The 22,728-nt window shown below is 44.6% G+C and overlaps 1 protein-coding gene across 7 annotated transcripts; it reads right to left on the bottom strand.

The window, feature by feature from the left end:
* Positions 1-1,575: 1,575 nt before the first annotated feature.
* ZKSCAN5 (zinc finger with KRAB and SCAN domains 5) lies at positions 1,576-20,799 on the bottom strand. Of its 7 annotated transcripts, none has more exons than XM_027125849.1 (7): positions 20,705-20,799; positions 19,045-19,564; positions 15,406-15,544; positions 11,370-11,452; positions 10,961-11,168; positions 6,099-6,707; positions 1,576-3,252 (listed from the first exon to the last, which is right to left on the bottom strand). In XM_027125849.1, exons 2-7 carry the CDS (start codon positions 19,456-19,458, stop codon positions 2,126-2,128), a joined length of 2,580 nt encoding a protein of 859 aa, XP_026981650.1. In that variant the 5' UTR covers positions 19,459-19,564; positions 20,705-20,799; the 3' UTR covers positions 1,576-2,125. The 7 variants fall into 7 exon arrangements, with proteins under 7 accessions (XP_026981650.1, XP_026981651.1, XP_026981649.1 ...); XM_027125850.1 differs by having other exon boundaries at positions 19,045-19,561; positions 20,705-20,786; XM_027125848.1 differs by lacking the exon at positions 20,705-20,799 and adding an exon at positions 19,823-20,249.
* Between the last annotated feature and the right edge of the window lie 1,929 nt (positions 20,800-22,728).

Raw genomic sequence — 22,728 nt, 5'->3', positions numbered from 1 at the left:
TCCACATAAAGCACTAAGCATGATGTTTAGAACACAGTAAATGCTCGACAGACATCAACACCAGGCTTCACTGAAGTTGTCACTCTCATTCAAGTCCTATATCACCTTTAACTCTGTAATTCTGTTCGCAGGCAACAAGAGTCTCACCAACGAGGCCCTCTGACACTCACAGGTTGCATTAAGTGGGTGGATATTTGTCCTGAGTGTGCTATTTTCTCTCTTCAAGCAATCAGTGGCTTTCAGCAAGAGCCACTTGATTCCATAATCCTTACATTATTTTTATTTTGTTCCCCAAACCTTACCCGAGTCAGTGCATCCCCTTCTACCTGAATTCCACCCCAGTTCACCAAAGTTAATGTCTCCCAATTGAATGGCCGCCACACGCCCGAAACTACCAGTGCCCTGCCCACCATCAGTGACGTGGTCCTCATTGCCTCATGGTGAGTGGCCAGCTCCACAGGGCATTCTTACAGGACTACTCATGGTGCCACACATCAGATCACATTCCCTAAAGCAGAGCCTGAGACAAGGATTCAGAGCCATGTGATTTGTTGACGGCGTGGAGGGGCTGAGGGGATGGTACAGGAGCATGGATATAGTCTAATGAAGTCTAGCCTCAGCCTGATCCACAATGGGTGCGTCTGAAGCATAAACTGCACCAATTTCCCACCTTGAGGCACGTGAATCAGCCCTTTGTACCCCCATATCAATCCGTCATTGGCTAGGGGGTGGGGAGGACAGCTAACTCCTGGATGGGGCAGCTCTGATCACCTGAGGGCAATTCCCTCAGAGTCTCCGGAGAACAGGGTGAGCTGTGAACACTTGGCAGACAAAACTCAAAGCAGCTGGGGGATGGGTATGGCAGCCTGGTAAAGGGGATCTGGACCAGGTACCAGTGTACAGCACACAAAATCAACAGGTATTTATTGGGTGTTTATTTGTAAGCCAGGCAGTCAGCAGAAGCAGGACTTCGGTGGCGCCCAGAAGCGCCTCTCCCTCTCTCTAGCAAACAGGCTCAAGTTTACCCTCTTTTCCATGTCATCATCCTTCCCCCACAACCCCTACCCAGACCTTCCCACAGGCAGGGCTCACCAGACCAGGACCTCCCTGCATCTACTAATGTTTACTTTCAAATCCAGCTGCAACTCAAGTTGAAACTCCTTCTCTATGCCATTATCCTATGGGGGAGATCTATCTCCCGGGCAACTGGGAGTTGGTACATCTACTGCTTGGACAATTCTTGATTCAACTTGGTCCAATTCCTTCTATGGACATAGCTGCCCTCATTCTTGTGGGTAACAGAATAACCAGTCCACAGTCTGGCCCGTCTTCTCTTCTCTATTCCCCTAAGGTCCCGCTCCCCTCTCCCCAGGCTGTGACTGACCAACACAGTTTCTCCTGAATTTACAAACTTAACTTCTCTTTTCTACTAGCTAACCATGATGCCAGGAGAATCAAGATAAAACAAAAAGGTAGAGTGTGTTTCATGGAGAAGTTGTAGGTTGAATAAGGCAGCGAGAACACATACCATCCAGCCTCTGAACCTCAATTTTGCCAAAATAGAAATACCTTAAGTCAATTTCTTTTGAAAAGGTTTAATACTCAAGATGAGAATGTCACCTGGAGCACTCCAGTGGCTGGCATCACATCTAGAAAAGGTTCATTGCTGAGGTACCCAAACCAAGATCATGCTGAAGGGTTCTTTCTTTCACTGTGCTCTTCCCTGAATAGATAAGCTGTCAAACAAGGCAGAAACTACAAATGAAGCTTATTCCTACTGCATTTGTGAGGCTTTTCCCACTGTCAACGTTCTGAGAGTCGCACGAAGAATGAGTGCCATCTGAAGGCTTCCCTTCGTCCACTGTATCCTTGGGTTCTCTCCTGTCTAGACTCTCAAGCTTGAAGATGCAAACGAACGCATTTCTCAGTGGAAAAGCAGCTATCTATCTGCTGTGGATGCTCCAGTGTCCTAAGTTCTAACTGAAGGATCTCAACAGATCCATAGGTTTGATGGTTAAGTTGGAGGAGATGCTTGAAGTTGTTATTATATTCGTTATAGGAGTAGGGTTTGTCTTCAGGAAGGCTTCTCTAAAATCGTGTAAGAGCTGTTCTACGATAGAAACCTCTAGACACTTAAGGTATTTATGGGATCTGTCCTCTCGTGACTTCTCAGATGTTTAAAGAGGCTACAACTCCAACTGAAACTCATTCCGCATTCTTTACATTGAAAGGGTTTCTCACCAGTATGGATCCTCTGATGTTGATTAAGATGTGCCTTCAGAGCAAAGCCTCTGCCACATTCGTTACATTGATGGGCTTTCAGGTTGGAATAGCTTTTGGGATGTTGTTTTGTGTGGGAACACTGGCCAACGCTTTCTCTACACATATCCCATTTATAGGTTTTCTCTGCGGTATGAGTTCTGTAATGCTGAATGAGCTCTGAACTGTAATGAAAGGCTTTGCCACACACATCACACTTATAAGGCTGCTCTTGCAACTCAACCTTCTTATCCTCAATCACCGTTAAGTTCCAGCTGTACGCTTCCCCGCGGATGCTATTTTGTTCATTTTTCTGGCCCATGTGGAGCACCTGGTGTTCAATGAGGCTAACATACTGAAAAAAGATTTCTCCACATTCATGACACTGATGGGATTTCTCTCTCGAGTGGAGCCTGAGATGCCCAGCAAGGTGTGAACGTCTCCCAAAGCCTTTCCCGCACTCATTACACTTAAAGGGCCTCTCCCCACTGTGCACACTCTGGTGCTGAACAAGGTGGGACCTCACTCTAAATGCTTTCCCACACAAGGGACAGGTGTAGGGCTTCTCCCCAGTGTGGACCCGCTGATGCTGAGTTAGGTGTACACGCTGATTGTAGCTTTTCCCACACTCGTCACACCTAAATGGTTTCTCCCCGGTGTGTATTCGCTGATGCTGGATAAGATGTGCACTCTGAATAAAGCTTTTCCCACATTCGTTACATTTATGCGGTCTCTCTCCGGTGGAGGACTTTTTGTGGACATACGTGACTTCGCTGAAATTCATCCTCTTTGAAGAGGGCTGTCCTAGTATCTCTTTCATGGGAATTCCCTGCTTTCTATCCAATTTGCCCTGGTGTTCATGGCCTTCTCCAAAATCTTGAACCTGAGAAACATTTCTTGGGATTATTCCTGTTGGTTCCATGTCTGCTTCTGAAAATTCTGAAATTTTCTTCTTAACATTCAATTTTGTATTCTTACTTCTTTTATCATTGCCTGAAAAGATAAAGAGGAAACACAAATGTTATCAGTTCTTTTACAGAAGAAAAATAAACTATCAGGCAAAAGAGGATAATCAAATGAAACTACGAGGTAATAGGAGTAACAAAGGCGGGGTGAAGGGTGCATGGACATGCTTGATGTTAACAGAAAAGAACCTTTCGGTGTCTGTTCAGTGAAAAGAACAAAATGAAGAGAAAGCTTACTCGGGAGGGTGGTGAGAACGACTGAGGTTAGGCGATCACAGGGGAAAGCCAGACACTTTTATTACATAGGAAAGAGAGAAGGGAATTCTGAAATGGGAGAGGAGGTAGGAAATGTGGAGTCAGGGAGACAGATGAGACAGAACAAAGATACACAAGTGGGGAGTTCCCTGGCAGTCCAGTGGTTAGGACTCCGTGCCTTCATTGCCGTGGGCCCAGGTTCAATCCCCTGTTCGGGGAACTAAGATCCTGCAAACTGCGTGGCAGCAGCCAAAACACAATTTTTTAATAAAAAATAAATTTAAAAAATGAAGATACACAAGTGAACAGTGAGAACTGATGAAAACTAGAAGAAAGGAGTATGAAGAGGATACAGAGTTGGAAGAATACCCGACTGGGAGCCAGGAAAAAAGAGAAATGAGCCAGTAGAAAATATTGTCAATACGATGCGTGACACATCAACCTTTGCTCTATGCCCTTAGCCAACACCCCAGCTTCCTTTTCCCTCCCAGGGCACCCGACACTTCTTTGGGAATGCTCCTCCCATCAGACCGTCAGCTCCACGAGGGCACGAGCAGTGTCTGTTCTGCTTCCTGCTGAATCCCAAGCACCTAGCACTGGAGGCACTCCATAAATACAGCTGGATGAGCACACAAAGTATCCCTCCCTCGATCAAAAAAATGGGGGAAGTATTAACTAGGAAACTAGGCCGAAGAACAATTACAGGGAAGATATAAAAGATCCTATTTTAAAGCAGCTGCTTCCCAGGTTCGGAGTGCTATTGGATGGATTTCCCCCAAGAGGCAGTCACCAAGGAGAATGGGATCAAACTGGCTGAGGAGACAGCTGAGCTCGACCCAGGCCATAAAGACACCATGAGCTTCATAAGCTCCTATTCCATGTTGGAATAGGTGACAGCAGCTGTTAATGTGAATGACAAGTAGCTGGGCTTGGGGATACCAAAGGCATAATTTAAAAATAAACACTTTGGCCAGTCTTCGAGTTTTCTGAAGAATATTAATAAAAGCCTTTAAGTTCACAGCACAGTTTACAGTGATCTTATCCTTACAGAAGTCATGTGAGCAGATAAAAAAATAAGTACCAGCAGGAAAATTACTCAGCCTGATTCATAACTAAATTACTGAAAATGAATACAGCAAAGAATTCTCTTCTGCTTACACAATTTGCTAACAACAACAAAAAAAGTTTGATAGTCCTGGAAGAAATTTAGTACAACTGATACTCTCATATGTGGTATAATTGTTTTAAAAAGCAATTTGGCCATATGTATCAAGAACCATAAAAATGTCCTTGACCTTTCATCCACTAGTCCCACTTCTGGGCATCTATTATAAGGAAATATTCCCAAGTAGCGAACAAGGCATAAGCACAGTTATCAGGACAAAAGAGAAAAAAAATTAGAATTTCAGCTGGGGAACAGTTGAGTAGACCATGATGTTTCTACACAATGCCGGGTTGTCAAAAATAACAAACAGGAGGGCCAAGCAACGCTGGAAAATGTGTGTGTCTAATATTTGATTGCACCCTATGAGTAGCCCTATATAAAAAAGGCTTATAAAAAAAATGGAGGCACACTAAGTAATAACAGTTCTACTAGTTAGGATGGTGGGATTATGGGTGATTTTTTTCCCCTCCCACTTTCTTTCCCCCAAACTTCCGGTACAGTTGACCCTTGAACAACACGGGTTTGAACTGCAAAGGTCCGCTCATATGCAGATATTTTTCAATAAATATGTACTACAGTCCTACACAACCCACAGTTGGTTGAATCCAAGGATGTGAAACAGCAATACGGAAGGCTGACTGTAAAGTTACATGTGGATTTTGGACTGCGAGGGGGTCAGCACCCCTAATCCCTCTGCTCTTCAAGGGTCAACCATACTATTATTACTTTAGCATTTTAAAGTAAGTGAAATAACTAAATTGGGAAAAGGGGGAAGAGGGAAGAAGCATGTAAGAGAGCCAAAGTCCTCACTTACGAAATAGAGAGTCAACAGATAATGTCTAAAATTCATGGGTCAAGCAACAGCCGTATTATTTTAAAATGTGGAATTATCAGAAGAAACAGGTAAGATTGCTGAGAGCAGCACCTCTGGGGAAAGAGAAGTTGTGGGGATGGTGGGGAGGGCATAGAGTTTTGCCAACTAATCTGACAATTAATTAAAGTACAGGTGATACAGACATAGAGAACAGGCTGGTGGTTGCCAAGGTGGAGGGGGGTGGGGGAGGGAAGGACTGGGAGGTTGGGATCAGCAGATGCAAACTATTATGTAAAGAACGGATAAATAACAAGGGCCTACTGTAGAGCACAGAGAATTATATTCAATATCCTATGATAAACCATAATGGAAGAGAATCTCAAAAAGAGAAGTATATATATGCATAACTGAATCTCGGCTGCACAGCTGTCATTAACACAACACTGTAAATCAACTATCTTCAGTAAAAAAAATAAGAATTTAAAAAACCCCATAAAGTACATGATAATAAAATAGACGGTAACTCTTTGTCCCTTCCTGCCACTGCTGCCAGGACCACCACCCATCTGTCCGATAGTTCTAAGCTGATAAGGCAATTTCTGCCTCGTTTATGCTCCGAAGACAAACTGCTCACACCTACATCTTTGGGATTTCTCTCTGAAGTGGCGCTTGAGGTGCTCGATCAGGTGGGAGTGGCGCCCGAAGCTCTTCCCGCACTCGGGGCAGCCGTAGGGCCTCTCCCCGCTGTGCACGCTGTGATGCTGGACCAGGTGTGAGCTGACACGGAAGGCCTTCCCGCACACCTGGCACTTGTAAGGCTTCTCGCCGGTGTGCACACGCTGGTGCTGGGTGAGGTGCACGCGCTGGTTATAGCTTTTCCCACACTCCCCGCACTTAAACGGTTTCTCTCCCGTGTGGATTCGCCGGTGCTGGATGAAGTTGGAGGCCTGAAGGAAAAACTTCCCGCAGTCGTTACATCGGTGCCCTCTCTCGCCGTTGGTGTTTGGCTTCCGGTTCACGTCTGTGATGGCACTGAGGTCTCTTTTCTGGGAAGGGGTCTGCCTTGATTTCCCCATGGGGGGGTTGACCTGCCACCTTTCTACCACGCTGTGAGGGTCGCTAACTCCTCCAAACTCTTGACTCGGGGGGACATTTCTTTCAGGGCTTCCTGAGGTCATCCAGGGCGATTCGGCTTCATCAGAAATCTGCTTTACTATCAGTTCCACATTGTCGTTCCTGGACTCGTAATCTGAGATAATAGAGGGAAAATGGAAACGTTAGCTTATTCCCCGCATTCAGAAATAGCGGATAATTACATGAAACCAACACGTGCAAGCAAGGCGTGACTTTGTAAAGCCATCTGCAAAATGACTTCACAATACAGGGATAGGATGAAGAACACTGAAGCAGGAAACTGAGGCAGGTTAGGGAAGACAAAGCCGGCAAGAATGGTTCAAGGGGATGCGACTGGGAGAGCAGTCATTCCATTTAATGACAATCACATCCTCTGGGTACAGTACATCCGTACAGTACCTGTTTGGGAACACCTGTGCCATGTCAACTGTTCTCAGTAAAATCTGATACTGGGTGATGCAGCTAACCCAGTCCTCACCTTCCTCTTCTTGTTTATTCATAGCCTGGAGAAGAAAGAGGATCTTTCTAGCTTTTTCAATCCCCAAAGAATCTCAGTTTGGTGTGAATTAGTCTAAAGGGGAAAAGGCGTTCTTTCTGTACCCAGAGAAGTCCTACAACTGTCGAGAGCTAGCTCACCACTCAGTGGTCATTGATGAACAGAGACATTTAAGAGGCTGCAATCGGTTCCCTGTGTAACTGGATCAGCAGCATGTATTTCACTCAAAACTCTGACATTTAATATAGTTTGCAAGGACAAACCTTCAGTAGTTAACAAAAAATAGGGAATGCTTTTTAAAGGATAGATAGATCATGGCCTACTGAGAACTTTCCAGTAAGGCTGTTTTGTAGAAAGAAAAGTAGTTTTCAAACATTACATAAAAATGGTATTAAGCACTAATGTTTGCAGAGTGTGTACTATGGACCAGGCACTATGCCTTCCAGTGCTTTTCAGTTTTATAGCATTTAATCCTTACAATGACCCTTTGAGAGAGTTACTATTACTATCCTTTTTTTGATATAGCAAGAAGTTGTAACTCTTGTACCATGAAGGCAACTTTAAATTTATTTTCTAACTATTTTTACTTAATTCTCTTCCTAAAAAGACATTTTAAGAGTGGAAACAAACATATAAACAAAAGAACTCTATCACAAAACGAAACTTTTTAGATGTTTTTTCCTCCTGCATTTAACTAGGCAAGTAATCTCAGCTATCACAGTATTTCTTTTTCTTTTATTCTCATTTACTTATGTCCACACATTTTATTCTTATTAGAGCTCTCTCCCGTTCAGCAAGGCAAATAAGCTCATGGCTTTCTTTTTCCAGGGGTGAATTTGAAAAAAATCACATGAGCTCCATGTATCTCTTTGGGACTACTCACAATCGCCCGTTTCCAGAGAAGGTGATGATACAGGTTGAGATACCAGTTGGCTTACAGGTTTTTTTTCTTCCTCTTTCCCCTCCCCTTCTCTGAGTACATGAGGAGCTTTCTGTTGATTCTCCTGATTTATGTGTATGTTTGACAGAGACTGTGTTCCTTGCTCAACACTATGCCCGGCTGCTTAGTAATGCATTGGGGGCGGGGGGGTGAGGAGGGAGTTGGTTCCAAAACACCCAATCAGCAGATTCGGTGCTTTACAAATTCACGCTTTTCAACCTCACTGGTACCCCACACTGGCATCCTACATTTCTAAGGCTGGCTAGTTTCCCACTCATTCTTCTCAGCAGCTACATCAAAACGTCTTCATCGTGATCTCCAAGATAGATCACTGTATTTAAAAATAAAGGAGTGGGGCTTCCCTGGTGGCGCAGTGGTTGGGAGTCCGCCTGCCGATGCAGGGGACGCAGGTTCGTGCCCCGGTCCGGGAAGATCCCACATGCCGCGGAGCGGCTGGGCCCGTGAGCCATGGCCGATGAGCCTGCGCGTCCGGAGCCTGTGCTCCGCAACGGGAGAGGCCACAACAGTGAGAGGCCCGCATACCACAAAAAAAATAAAAAAAATAAAAATAAAAAATAAAGGAGTGTTCTGGCACAAACTTGTCCACACACAGACTGTGTCTAGAGATGCAATCAGGAAGCTTAACTAACCGTCACTGCCTCTGTGCGGGAAACGGAGCGACTGAGGGTCGGGAGACTCACTTCTCACTTTAAACCCACTTAAACTATTCGGATAATTTTTACCACGTGCGTGCGAACCAAAGTCCTCGCTGCACTCAAACCTCTGCTCCACCACCCACTCCATCACCTGGTCACTCGCAACAGGTGACTCTGTCTCCTATTCCAGGGAGAGTCTAAACTATCCAGTCAAGACCTCCTTGGACATCCTACAACCACAAGTGTCAGCGTGCTGGCAGCCTGATTCTCCCGTCCTCCCCTTGCCTCACAGCGGAAGAGCTGACCCTCCCCCTCACCGAGGTCAAGCTTTCCTCCCGAAGGGGCCTCACCAGGCCATTCTGTTTTCCAGGGACCTCCCTGCACCAATTATCTGCTCTTCCTCACTCTAGCATTTCATACTCACTCCCCACCAGCCCTCGCCCAGTGACATTTCAGTGCGCTTAAAACTTCTCCCGTTAACAAAGACAACATACAAAACGCACCCATGCATCTACACCAGGTACGCTGTCGGTGGCCAGCCCGCTTTTGCTTCGCCTTCACAGACAATGTTCTTGAAAGTTTATCTACAATAGCTTTCTCAAATTCTCTCCTGTGCAACCTTCCAAGAAACTGTCTCTTGTTCTCCAACTTCCCAGCCACTCCATTGAAACGGCTGTCTCCACAATTCATTCACTAATTTTTAAAAATCCCACTTCTAAATTTGATGGATACTTTAAAAATCGTGACCATCTCTGATGCTGTTAGGAACCCACAGGATGAAAATTCTCAAATGTGGTCTTCCCAGAGAAGCTGAAGAGGCAGAAACCACTGAACATGTTCTTAGTGTAGAAGAGTTTACTCAAGTTGTAAAGATATTGTAAGAAAAAGATGAATAATGAGAAAAAAAAAATCAGGACTTCCCTGGCGGTCCAGTGGTTAAGACTCCGCGCTTGCACGGCAGCGGGCGCGGGTTTGATCCCTGGGCTGGGAAGTTCTGCATGCCACGTGGTGCGGCCAAAAAAAAAAAAAAAACAGAAAGTAACAATTCAAAACCCCTTGGAGAATGGTACAGAAAAACTGCGCCAAGTTCTGCAACTCTGAAACCCATTAAATACCTATAAAGTAATTGAAAAAGATAAAACAATACTAATCAACTCAAATCAGACAAGGTATTTGAAATTAATTTTAAAAGAGAATGAAAAAAATTTGCATTAAATATGATAATATTTATACTACATAAATAATTCCTTGAGACCACCACTAAAATCCCAATAGATAAACAAGCAGAGGGCATATGCAAATAAATCAAAGAAAACACAAATATACATCAACAGTAATAAAGGAAACGGAAAATTTGAGAGAGAAGTCAATTTTACTTTTTAAATAAAAGCCTGTGAGTGAACTAAACCCTTAACGATACAAACTGAGATGTTTTTCAAAAGAAATTTGGCATTAGAGTATATGTATTCCATCTAAAGTCTACTTGATAGTGATCGATAGTGATCGATAGTGTGCTTGATAGTGTGCTTGACAGTGATTCTTCCAAAAGAATTCACTCAAAAGAAGATAAAATTCATAAGCTTCAAAATGTCTGCCACAGTGCTGAGATTTTTCACAATTGCTCCAGGCAGCAGAATCAAATATTAGTTTCCAAGATCATAACTTAGAAATAGGTTCAAAATCTTATCTGGGGTGCAAAATTCAAGAAGGGATAAGACATGTAAAATGCAGATGCCAAGGCAAACATCATAAAACAAGTACCGGTGATGTGAGAATGGTAATAGAGTGAACAAGTTGCCACCCATGCGTGAGAGGAAAGGAAAAGAATGAATGCTATTGAGACACTGTAATAACTACTTCAATGAACGGTTATTCAGCAAAGTCTGAGATGCTTTCACAAATGAGAATTATTCCGTTAACAATGATTCAGTTTGTCAAGGAACAGAGTACAATCACTACTACAACTCTGTTAAGATCCAATCCTGTTAGTCTTAAGCTAAATATAACATTTGCTGGATTGCAAATACTATCCCCAAAGCATTATCAGTCCTCAATCTTACTCTTATTATGATGGAGATAATCAGAATAAGCTGAATAAGAAAAAAATAAAGAAAAAAAGAAAAAAAGAGAGAAGGGTGATTTACTCTTTCACAGACAAAAAAAAAATACGCAAAGTCACAGTGATTAAAACATACATGCTTTTACAGGATGTGCTATAAATATTCTTAATAACAAAATGAAGATGTCCTAATCCATGCAGACGAAATCATTCTTACCCATGGAAGTAATACTCCCATAATTCTCCTTCCTGTCATCCCTATAGAGGGACTTCTGGGACTGGTCCAAATGTCCCCATTCCTCCAGGATGAAGGATACAGCCACGTCAGCCACATCTTCAATTTTCACCAACTTCTGAAACACGAGATCTCCACTAAATTCCCATTCCCTAGGTTCAAATTTGGAGCGAGGGGAGGAACTGGGAGCCTTAAGGAAAGAAAAAGGGGAGGGACTGTGCTTCACAGAGGATGGGGGAGCAGAACAGAAAAAGACAGAAAAGCACAAACCCAAGATGGGCCCGGTCTCTGGTTAAAGAGACAGAACCCTGATAAAGACTCAGGCTTAAGGCAGCTACTTGTCCAAAATCAGACATGGGTCCTCAATGTGGGCACAGGGACACCGGCTCACCTGGGGCCCAGCTGAGAGAAGTGAGGCTGTCAGCTCCTGGCTGTCCTTCAGGGGAAGGGAGGGAACTTGGAGAGCAGGAAGGGCTGAGGGGGGGAGAAAAAGAGGTGTCAGTGAGAATCCCTCTACCCAGTTCCAATTGCCATCATGTTCCGCTTTTTGCTCAAGAATCCACAACGGCGCCCTGTGGCATCAAGACCAAATTCTTCTGCTCAGCCTTCAAGACACTCTACATTCTGGGCCCCCCACACCTACCCTATACTCACCCTTCCCCTGAGAAAAACTAGACTCCCTGTGTTGGTCAGGCGAATCCTGCTGCCGACTGGGGATGGTACCATTCCCCTATAGAGGATGCTCTCTGCTCTGCCCAGGTCAAACCTAGTCACCTCAAAGAACCTCCAAAGGCCCACTCTTCCGTGAAGCTGAAGCGCTGCCTAGAGCCAGGGCTTCCCAAGCTCTAATGTGCAAACAAATCCCCGGGGGTCTTGGTACAGGGCAGACTCTGCCTCAGGTGTTCCAGGGCAGCCCCCATGTTCTGCATTTCTAACAAGCTCGAAGGTGATGCTGGTGGTGCTGCAGCACTTTGGACCTCACTTTGATCAGCAAGGCCTTAGTTCACGTTCTCTCCCTTCAAAAAATGACTGCGGTTGGTTTATAGTCAGCCAACTAGCTTGTATTAAGTCTACTCTGTGTGTTCTAAGAATAGGCAGATAAAACAATTCTTGCCTTCCAAAACCTCACCGTCTGATGGGGAGAGCAGACATGGAAGCTTTACTCCTGGCACAGGGTAAAGAGTATTATCCTCAAAGTTCACCCAAGTTCCTGCAGGAACACAGAGGCAGGGGCATCTACAGAGTGGAGAGCAGGAGGTGGGAGCACCCGGAAAGCCCTTCCACAGGAAGTGACTCTGGAAGCAGGGGTGGGGTGGGATGAGGCTGGATGAGGGTGCTTTCTGGGTAGAGTGAATCACATGTGCAAGGCCCGGAGGGCCTGGTCTCTGACTTGGAGATCCAAGTCTCTGACTTGGAGATCCACCTGGTATCAACCTTTAACACGACGATTTAGACCTTTCTATGGTGTCCCCGGTCCCAGAGATGTATGTGCATTTGTAGCTTGCTTGTGTCCAAGGACTGGGAAGTAAGGAGCAAAGACCCAAAATAGAGGAGATCGTGGTTAGAAATGAAAGTTGAAAACAGACACGGGATCTGAACCCAGGAGTGTGGTTACAGTCAAAGTAAGACGTGAAAGAGAGGGATGAACATAGTCTATACACAAACAGTAATTATGTTCCAGTCATAATTGGAATAATGAGAATAATTACATTCTAAGTAATCCCACTTATTTTTTTTGAAGTTCCTGTGAAACCTGTTGTTTCTAACTTTTAAGTAAACAACTTCGGCCCTCTCAAGATCAAATGAGTCCCAGAGATGGAAAGCCAGCTCTCGGTGCCATCAGAGGCACGAAGGATGCAGCATCTTCCACGGTGTAAAACAAACCAACCCAAACCAACCCTTTTGTTGGAATAAGGAAAGTGGCCAGGGTCTGGCTAACAGGGCAGAGAAGAGAAGCACCGCTGAGGGAGCAAAGACGAGACTCTGCGCGTGAAGGAAGATGACAGTGATCAGAAGGGGACACGGTTCTGCGCTGGGAGAGCCTGGAGGTAAAGCAGGCAGCGCAGCTCAGTATGGGGTAAATGTGCAGACTTACAGCCAGACTGCCTGGGGTAACATCCCAGCTCTGCCGTGTAATAGCTTTGGGACTTTGAACAAATTATTTAACCTCTGAGGACCTCAGCTTCTTAATTTCTAATATGAGAATAACAATAATACCTAGTCCATGGGGTTACTGTGGGCATTAACCCTTGGAATGCCAGCTAGGTCTACTAGGTACAATTCTGGGTTTGGGGGTTCTCTTTTTTTGGACAGTTTCAACTATTTTTAAAGACTGGAATGACATGACTTTTATTCTTTTAGAGGTCTTCTGAAGAACAAAAAGAAAATGTTAGTATTATTAAAAAATAAAAGAAAACTCTTATTTTGTAATTTCCATACGAATCCACTGGACCTTTTTACAAATCTAGGATACATTTTGGGATCTGAATGATCTTCTATCTCCTGTACCATGAAGCACTCTTCTAGTTCATCATCCTAGGAATTATTTCATTTTTACTAATTATTCATTAATGAGTCTTAATGTTAGCACGAAAAGACTAAAATTATAAGAAAATGGGAGAATAAAAGAAATATTCAGGATCAGGCAATAGTGAAATAAACCATTGTTCTTCACTGTTCTCAAAGTATTAAATACATTCCCCAGAGTTCTGCATCATCTTCAAGAAGGTTTAAGGCTGTTGACACCTGTTTTTAGCTTTCATTGACCACAGTCGAGAATTCAGAATTTCTCACTTTCCACCCACCCATATCGACAAAGAGAAGAAAATGTGCCGTGGAAGACATTTCACTACTCGTAGGTGAATGAGAAGATGACACAGAGAGCAGTGTGCTAAAGACAGTATGAAACTGAAGGCATAGGAGAAAACTGACAGAGTCTGCCAATGACAATATCCTAGATGAATCTTCCCACACTCAAGAAACAATGATAAACACTACATTTCTAATTCCAAAAAGGAGCTATGACACCTTAACCGATCATTCAACAGGAAGGACTTCATCACGTAATATTTTGCAACAAGATTCTGGACCATCCCATCTTGCTAAAAGGACATATTCATTTTGCTAAAGGGGTGGTACTGAGTGACAGTATTCTCTCATTTTTTTATGATTTTTATATTATCAAAACATACTTGATACAAAGAGGTTTAATTCTTACTAAAGTTCCTTTAAGATTTATTTTTCATTATCTTTTGATTCTTCTGTAAGTATTCATAAAATGACTTAAAAATATTAAAAAAAAAATAGAAAGGACCCATTGGCCCCAGATGTTAAATGAAGACTGTTTTTCCTGGTACTACACTGAGGGTTAAATGAGTTCATACACGTAAAGCAGCTTAGAACAGCTCCTGACACATAGTAAACACCACATAAGTAATAGTTACTGTTACCACAGTGAAAGGAAAGCTGGAAAAGCTTAGAGCAGTGGCCAACCACTACGAGGAGCCCGGAAGAAAGGCTGGGGAGAAACAGGAAATTCGAGTTCACAATTCCTTCTCCACATTCCAAAATCCCAAAGCTTTAAATACCAAAAGTTTTTTTGTTTTTCATTAACTTGGCCATTGAACTAATTTGACAGCAAAACCTGACCAGAACTGATATGAAGCTATTTGAAGTTTTTATTTAATCCACTTACTGTAACTAGGCATACATTTCACTGCCGAAATACTAAATTAATGTGTGATTATGGGGTCACACTTCAAATCCTGATGGCAGTGCACTGTATGTAAATCAGATCCTCTTACTCAATCTGAAAAATTCTAAGTTCTAAAATGTATCTGATAGCAAGAGTTTCTGATTAGTGATATTAGACTTGTGGACATATATCATCATAAATGAGATACTCAGCTGCCCACTTTTCTTCCTTGATGTACCTCATACAGGTTAATAACAGTGAGGGCAAGAGGGAGGGAAGGAGAGAAAGAGAGAACAGACGCTCTACAGGTCCTCGTGAAGCATGGCTTAAAATCAGATTTCACATGAATGGCTGAACAGCGCGAAGTGCAGTGAGGAACTGGAGAGCTTTGTCTACCTGAGCCTTAGGACAACAAAATGAATGAGGTAGAGCTGGAAAACTGTTGCAAAACCATGATAATACTTTTGTAAAAGACTTCTGTACATCTTTTAACAGTACCTGTACTCAGAGCTGTCGTCACCTGCAGCATAGCTCTCGAAGGACACTGGTTATTGGTACGACTCCTAGCCAGCCTGCGAGCTGACCAGGGACCCAATCCCAGGCCCCCACCCTTTCCCAACCTCCAGATCCACTGACTGCGGAGAGGCTGCCCAGCCCCAGGTCTCTCTACAGATACCGCTTACCCACACGGCCAGGGAGCCCACATCCATTCCACTGAAGCCAAGATCCTCACCATTTTCCTCCCGAAGATGAGGCCTCTGCGGCTCGTGCTCAGGCTGCGGGTCCACGGGCAGGAGCTGGTGACTGAAGGACTCGGGCCCGGCTCCAGGCGGCACGACCTTCGGAGGAAGCACTTCAGCACACGCCACGACCTGACAACCACAATCACACCAATCAGCACGTTACAGGAAAGGCTACGAAGGAGCCCAGCAGGGTCACGTTACTCTTTCATTCACTCCTTGGCCAAGTATTTCATGTGCATCTACAACGAGCCAGGACTAATTACCCAACTGCTGCATAAACACGTTGTAGTTGAAGACAACTTCCAATAGACATGTCGACACACCAATAAATACACAGTTACAAACTGTGTTATATGTGCAAAAGGAGAAGAAAGTGGTGCCATGAGGCAAGACAGATGAGACCTACTTCAGACTGGGTGGCCAAGGAAGGCTCTTCTGAGGAAGTGTCACTGAAGTCAACACGTAGAAGAGGAAAGAAGCCAGCCGAGGGAAAAGTCAGGAGTGTCCCAGGCGGACAGAATGACATAAGCAAAGACCCTCAAGCAGAAAGCCAGTGTGGGCCAAGTTTAGTGAAGGGGGGAGAGAGTGAGAAACGAGCTTGGAAAGGTCAACACAGGACACAGGAAGTCACCCTCAAAGCCCCAGACGACCAGGTTCAAGTACGACAGACCAGCCACAAGAGCGGTGTGTCTCCGTCTTTCTGCCCTTTGTTCTTGCACAACCCTAGGGTACACAACCAGTCTCTAACATCTGCCTCTTCTGGAAGGTACTAGCTCAGTGCCATCCTAGCAGGTAATAAGATCCAGCTTTGAGATAGAATTGCCCTCCCCTCCCCAACCCCGCCACCGTCCCTTATGTTTCAAAGCACTTTCAGTTTTAACTCTCCCAGTAGTGGCAAAACGTGGCACAGGAGTATTACATTAAGAGGCAGAGGCAGCACAGTTGTGGCAAATATGACTCTACACAGAAGTGTGTGTGTCCTTGTGGACCTGCTCAGGACAAGAGTTAAGATGATGCCAAGTACGTCAAAGGGCTCCTGGGCAACGAAGAAGCAAAGCAGCCCTTGAGGACCCCTGAGAGTAGGACAGAGAAACCAAGGAGGAGGGGTAGAGGATAAAGCCTGGGAAAAGGCTTGCTAGAGACAAGAACTACCTGGAGATAAAGGTGAGAAACAATGCCAGGGATACAGAGGGCAGGCAGAGAGAAAGGCAAACACAGTGAGCTGTGCAGGCCCTCAGGAAAACCCCCCTCGCTGGGCCTCAGATCCCTGACCTACCATCAAGAAATGATTTCTGTGCTCCTTCCACAGATGGGGTGCATATCCCAATGACAGGGATCAATGTGTAATATCTGCTGTAAGTCATCCATTTAAAAATGCTTTCTGTTTTAAACTATGATTTTGAATATTTATTACCATAAAAAAGTAGGGAAAGGTTTGTCCGCTAATGTCCCAAAAAGGTTTAAAAAAGGAATAACCAGATGGCACCAGGAACCTTTACTTCTTGTCCTGACAGAAGCAATAGGAAGGTTCAAACACTCCGGTCTGCAAGACAATTATTCAGCTCAGCTGCAGGGTCTGGCGGCGGGTCCCCAGCAACTCCCTCTGCTGTCCTCTTGCCTCATGGAGTGAGCTAACCCAGCTGAAGAGCCTGAGGATGTTCTGGAGTATTGAAGTACCCCTGACCCAGAGGGGAAGAATAATGAGACTGGTACCTTACACTGAAGGGCAATGGCTCTGAAGAATGAGGGAAATTCTCTAACTAGCTTCAAAGTCTTGTACACCTAGGATCCCATGACTTTTGTTTCTTTGCTATAAAAAAAAAAAAAAAAATTAAAGTTTCAGAAATGTGAGCCTAGCAACAAGAGGGAGGTAGACAGAGTCAGGTGATAAATGAGTAAGAAAGGACGAGAAGACGTAACAATGTAAAGATACGGAACCTCCCTAAATTAACATCCGATTTCATGCAATCCCAGCAAAAAATACCGACAGGATTTTTGGAGTGGTAGAAGCTAAATAATTCTAAAGTTCATATGGAAAAAAAATATATTGAAAAAAAAATTTGGAAGGGGGAGGGCAGACCTATTGACCAAAACACTTTACATAACTCAATAATTGAAATACTGATATGTAAACAGACAGTAAGATCAATAAAATAGAATAAAAAGACCAGAAATGGACTCAAATACAGGTAAAAATCTGGTATGTAATCAAGATGGCATTTTAATCAGAGAAGGAAAAAAAAAGGGATTGCTGTATAAGTTGCTGGGGCAACTGGACAGACATCTGGAAAAAAAATTAAGCTATAACCACACCAAACACCCTACACCAAAATGAATTCCAGATGGATCTATCATTTCAAAGGGTAAAACAAAAACAACAACATCCATAACAAAAACGTGGGGAAGAAACGATAAGTTTCTTATAATACTCTAGTGGAGAGGGCCTTTCTAATTATGGCACAATTCCCAGAAACCATAAATTAAAAGATTTAAACTGACTGCATAAAAATAAAAAAACCCAGCAAAGCAAAAATCTCCACAAGCAAAGACTAACAACAAAGCGGGAAAATAACTCTTGCAACTCAGATGGCAGACACAGTGCTTACTTTTTCTAACAGGTTAATATAAACTGATAGGTCACAGAAAAGGGTATATACACAGCCTTCTAAAATATGTACAGTGATCAAACTCACTCATAAGAAAAAATGCATATTAAAATTGCACAGAAGTATTGCATCTTTCAGATTGACAGTAATCAAAAAGTTGGATAACATCGTGTTATCAGGCTGCAAGCAAAAAATTTCTCTCATACGTGGCTGTTGGGAATATAAGCTGGTATAACCTCTGCAGACAGCAATCTGTCAACAGCTGTCCAAACTACAAATGCAATGCGTACGGGCTCTGAGCCAACAATTTGACTTCTGAGCTTTGATTCTACAATTAATGATGTATATAAAGGATATTTATTGCAGCAAAGTCTGTTGCAGTAAAGATTCAGAAACAATCTAAAGGAACACCGTAAATGGCCTTCAACAGGAGTTAAATTATGGTGTATCCATACAATGGAACACAGTGCAGTTTCAAAGAGTGAGGCAGCTCTCTTTGCACTAACATAGAACAAGCCAGGATATACTATAAGAAAAAAAGCAAGAGGCAGAAGTGCACAATGATGTGAAAACATTTGTGTTTTTTAAAAAACAAGTCATACACATATACTCTAATATACACAGAATACAGTGTATCTCTGTAAGGATAGACAGGTATCATGGGACAATGGTTGCCTCTGGTGAGGAGAACTCTGGCGGCTGGGGAATTAGGGGTGGGAGGGACACTTACTTCTCATTATAACCTTATGTACATTTTGAATTTTGGATTATGTCACCACTCAAAAAATCAATACAGTAATTTAAAGTAGAAATAAAATCGCAGACTGTCTTCTCCAGATTAACAAACTGCATACTGCTTCTCTTTGCTGGAGTGGCAGGATATCTCCACAGTGCACCTAATCCCAGGAGAACAAAAGAATATGAATGAAGCACCAGGGCGCTCAGGATCTCACCCCTGCTCAGCAGCTCCTCAACTCTCTTCCTCTCCTTCCTCATTGCCCGAAGGTCTCCTCTTTCACTCACCTGTTGTCTGCGTTCCTCTAGTTCTCTTTCTATATTTTCTACCACGGCCACAGCCTCTTCTCCGTTTTCCGGGTGATGTTCTCTCACCCAGGTCTGGAACTCTTCAGGCAGGATGCTCAGGAACTGCTCCAGCACCAGCAGCTCCAGGATCTGCTCCTTGGTGTGCAGCTCGGGCCGCAGCCACTCACAGCAGAGCACCCGGAGCTGGCTAAGGGCCTCCCGGGGGCCTGACGCTTCATGGTACTGGAAGTGCTTGAAGCGCTGGTAGAAAGTCTCAAACACGGGCGGATTGTACTCCCTCATCCAGGTGCAATCTTCTTCTTCCACCTTCACTATCAGAAGGTCTTCTTGCTCTGGTGAAGTCTCCACGGGAGGGTCTAAGTCTATAACTTCCCCAGATCCTGTCATTATCATTCCAACTCAGAGGGATCTCTCTCCAGGTAAGCTGGGTTACACGGACCAAACTTGTTTTCTGCTCTTTGAGATCTTCTGAAGGACACTTTCCTTAGCGTGCAACCTACTGATATATTGGAAATCGTTATTAGCAAAGAGATGACAAAGAGGTCATCTATCCTAAAGATGATCACCCAACAGAGTAATTTCCTTAAAAATTACAAGACAGCCATCACTCCACCCACAAAATAATGACCAACGGAGAATATTTCCAACATTTAAAAAGTGTAAAGGAGAGCAAAAAACTCTGACATACGGCCTCATGAAATACAATTTTTGTGGTGAAGAACATTGAATTTTATGTAAATAACAAGACGAGACTTACTAACTAGTCCAGACGCAGCCGCTCCTTCTCTCTACCACAAGCCAAACTTAAGTCAGAACAGAGGTCAAAAACATTACAATGGTCAAAATTGGTCCTGTCCCTCAATCCCTAAGAGCTTGACAGACCAACGGGAAACTTCATGGGTCCCGAAGAGAGCCAAGGTTTTAAGTACAGATTTTGCACCTGGATTGCCCACAATCGCTCCTGACCCCGATCCACGGAAACCGGCCCGGTCAAGGTTAGGGACAGGACCCTCGTCTGTACACAAAGGCCATTCCCTTTCCTCAAGGCCACAGTCCCGGGGAGCTCCCCTGGAAGACCAAGCTCCCGCAGCCAAGGCTGGGAAGACGGGTTTCTTCTTACAAACAGAGAGAAAGCCGAAGCCGACACTTCGCAACACTTCTTCGCCGGAAGTAAGCAAGTCCAAGCTTTCCCTGACCGGCGGGTAGAGCCATAAATCCCACCCCCGAGAGCACTTCCGAGTCCTCTCTAGGAATCCCGGAGGTCCCCGCCTCACCGCGGGAGGAAAGTGCCCGCCCCAGGCCCCGCCCCAGAGGGGCTGTGGGCCAACCGGCGGGGAGATGAGGCGCCGGCCCGGGATCCCAGTCCAACCTCCAGTAACGCGGCCATTCCCCGCCCACCGAGCCGCAAGTACAACAACGCTAGAGCCGGGGAGAAAACCCAGCCACCCTCTTCGCCACCCAACCCCACAGCCATTTAAACAGCCCGAGCGCGTCCCTTTTCTTAGAGTGGGGGCAGGGGGCGGGGTCTTAGGTGTCCGGAGCGCTTGCTAAGACAACAGTTGCTAGTGTCTGATTGGCCGTGGAACTTGCGCTCCCTCACCCCCAACGCTCTGCGCCCCAGTTCGAAGTACGTCCGTACCTTTCTGCGAGCCTGCAACCCTCACTTCTCTTTAATGGACTCTTCGGTTTCTTCACCTGAATCCTCGCCACTCCCCTCACCCCGTCTCCAGACACACCCACCGCTTTACAACCTTCGTCAGCTCAGGCGGCCGAAACCTCTGAGGTCAGACCCGAGTCCCCAGCGGCTCCAGGGACTACATCTCCCAGGAAGCCTCGCGCGGGCCGCACCCTCCAGCCAATAGGGTGACTCTTTTCGCAGCCTCAGTCTTGCGGGCCTATCAGAATGCGGGAGAGCAGGGAGGCGTTTCCTCGGCGACCCCAGTGGAAGGCTGAGCGCGTCGGGAGAGAGTCCCCCCTCCGGGCTGGGGAGAGTAGGGGCTGGAGCTCTGCATCCTTGCAAGGTGAGAGGAGCCGTCTATTCAGGGCCTCTCTAGCCAAGGGGATCACATCCTTTTTTTTTTTTTTTTTTTAACGGCGACGTCTGTATTTATTGGGTAGAAGGGCCTGGTGCTGGGGTTTGAGGTTCATAGTAACTCCGAAGCCAACAGGTTGCAGCAAGAGGAGCCGCGAAGCACAGATTTTCACTAGAGATAAGCAACTTACCCTCTCGGGATCCCATCTTTAATAGTCTCGTTTTTGTATCCGTTTGCAAAGCTCTTCGACAGGCACAAGAGTCACTGTCTTACAAGTGATGAAGATGAATGAGGCTCACCGACTCCACTCTGAGTGGCATATATCCTTGGATACTCCAGGCGTTATTTTTTTAGCGTATGTTGTGAATTTTCACTCAAATCAGGGATGGAGTTTTGAGAATGCCTTGCTCGTGCCGTGGTCTACCTTATGGGAATGAAGAAATGCAGAAAATCCCCTACTATCTCCAGAGAGACCTGGAGACGCTTAAATTGACACTGCGGTATGTTTGGTGCAATGTAGTATCTGTATTTCCCTTTTTACATTTAGAATCGTCAAAAGTTCAGACAGAAAAAAAAAGTAAAACCAATGAATCACTGAAGTGGTAATTAGTAAAAGTTTATTGTGCACACACCAAAAAGACAGTTAGCAAACTGGGAGCATTCAAACCAAAACAAGGAATGAGGCTCAGAAGTATATTGTTTTAAAGTATCTTATATAGTGTGGAGGCAGTGACTGTTTATTCTTCACAGAGATTGGTTACAATATTAGAATTTTCTTAAATGAAAGGGAATTGGTTAGCGGTTACGTCTTATCAATTTGGGGTAACAATTTAAGTTTTGCTTATGATTTTCAGAGGCATAAGCAGAAAATACCCAGGTCACTGTAACCTGGCTTGTCTTGCAAATTAAGTACGCTAATAAGTTAAGCTTTGCTCTTATTTTTTTTTTATTTTATTTATTTTTTTATTTTGGCTGCGTTGGGTCTTCGTTGCTGTGTGCGCGCTTTCTCTAGCTGTGGCGAGCGGGGGCTGCTCTTTGTTGCGGTGCGCGGGCTTCTCATTGCGGTGGCTTCTCTTGTTGTGGAGAAAGGGCTCTAGAGCGCAGGCTCAGTAGATGTGGCGCACAGGCTTAGTTGCTCCGTGGCATGTGGGATCTTCCGGGACCAGGGCTCAAACCTGTGTCCCCTTCATTGGCAGGCGAATTCTTAACCACTTCGCCACCAGGGAAGCCCAAGCTTTGCTCTTATGAGTATAAATTTCTCTTCCTTCTTGGTACCAAGAATAGGTGGATTTCTCCTAAGCCACTATAGTAGTTCGCTTTTACCCGAGATACACTGTAAATCACGTAACTGATCTTGTTTTCTTCTTGCTTTGGCTGCTGAGGTTTCTCAAAGCCAAACTGTGGGCTACCTTTTGCCAGTAAACAGCAGTTTACAGTGGGCAATTTCTAATCCCATCTTATCCCTGGCTCCATCTTATTTATTCCTGCCCTGTTTTCCTTTTCTCACTTTCTCCCCTCACTTAATTATTTTTAAAAGATGAGGCAGCTAGCATTCTTCAATTAACTTTTTTGAACAAAGCATCAGAAAAGGCATTGGGAACAGAGAAATATGTCATTCAATGATATCAGT

This window comes from Aethalodelphis obliquidens, unplaced genomic scaffold (assembly GCF_003676395.1).
Source record: "Aethalodelphis obliquidens isolate GAN/ISIS:26980383/991018 unplaced genomic scaffold, ASM367639v1 scaffold30, whole genome shotgun sequence".
Taxonomy (NCBI): Eukaryota; Metazoa; Chordata; class Mammalia; order Artiodactyla; family Delphinidae; genus Aethalodelphis; species Aethalodelphis obliquidens.
The sequence above is the reverse complement of the archived record's forward strand: the minus strand, read 5'-3'. Positions and strand labels throughout refer to the sequence as shown.

Coding starts and splice junctions, on each gene's coding strand:
- ZKSCAN5 (XM_027125849.1), bottom strand. CDS start 19,458: ATGATAATGACAGGATCTGGGGAAGTTATAGACTTAGACCCTCCCGTG. Junction 11,169..11,369: donor TTCTCTCAGCTGGGCCCCAG/GTGAGCCGGTGT, acceptor TCTTTCCTTAAG/GCTCCCAGTTCCTCCCCTCG. Junction 3,253..6,098: donor CAGAGAGAAATCCCAAAGAT/GTAGGTGTGAGC, acceptor TTATCTTTTCAG/GCAATGATAAAAGAAGTAAG.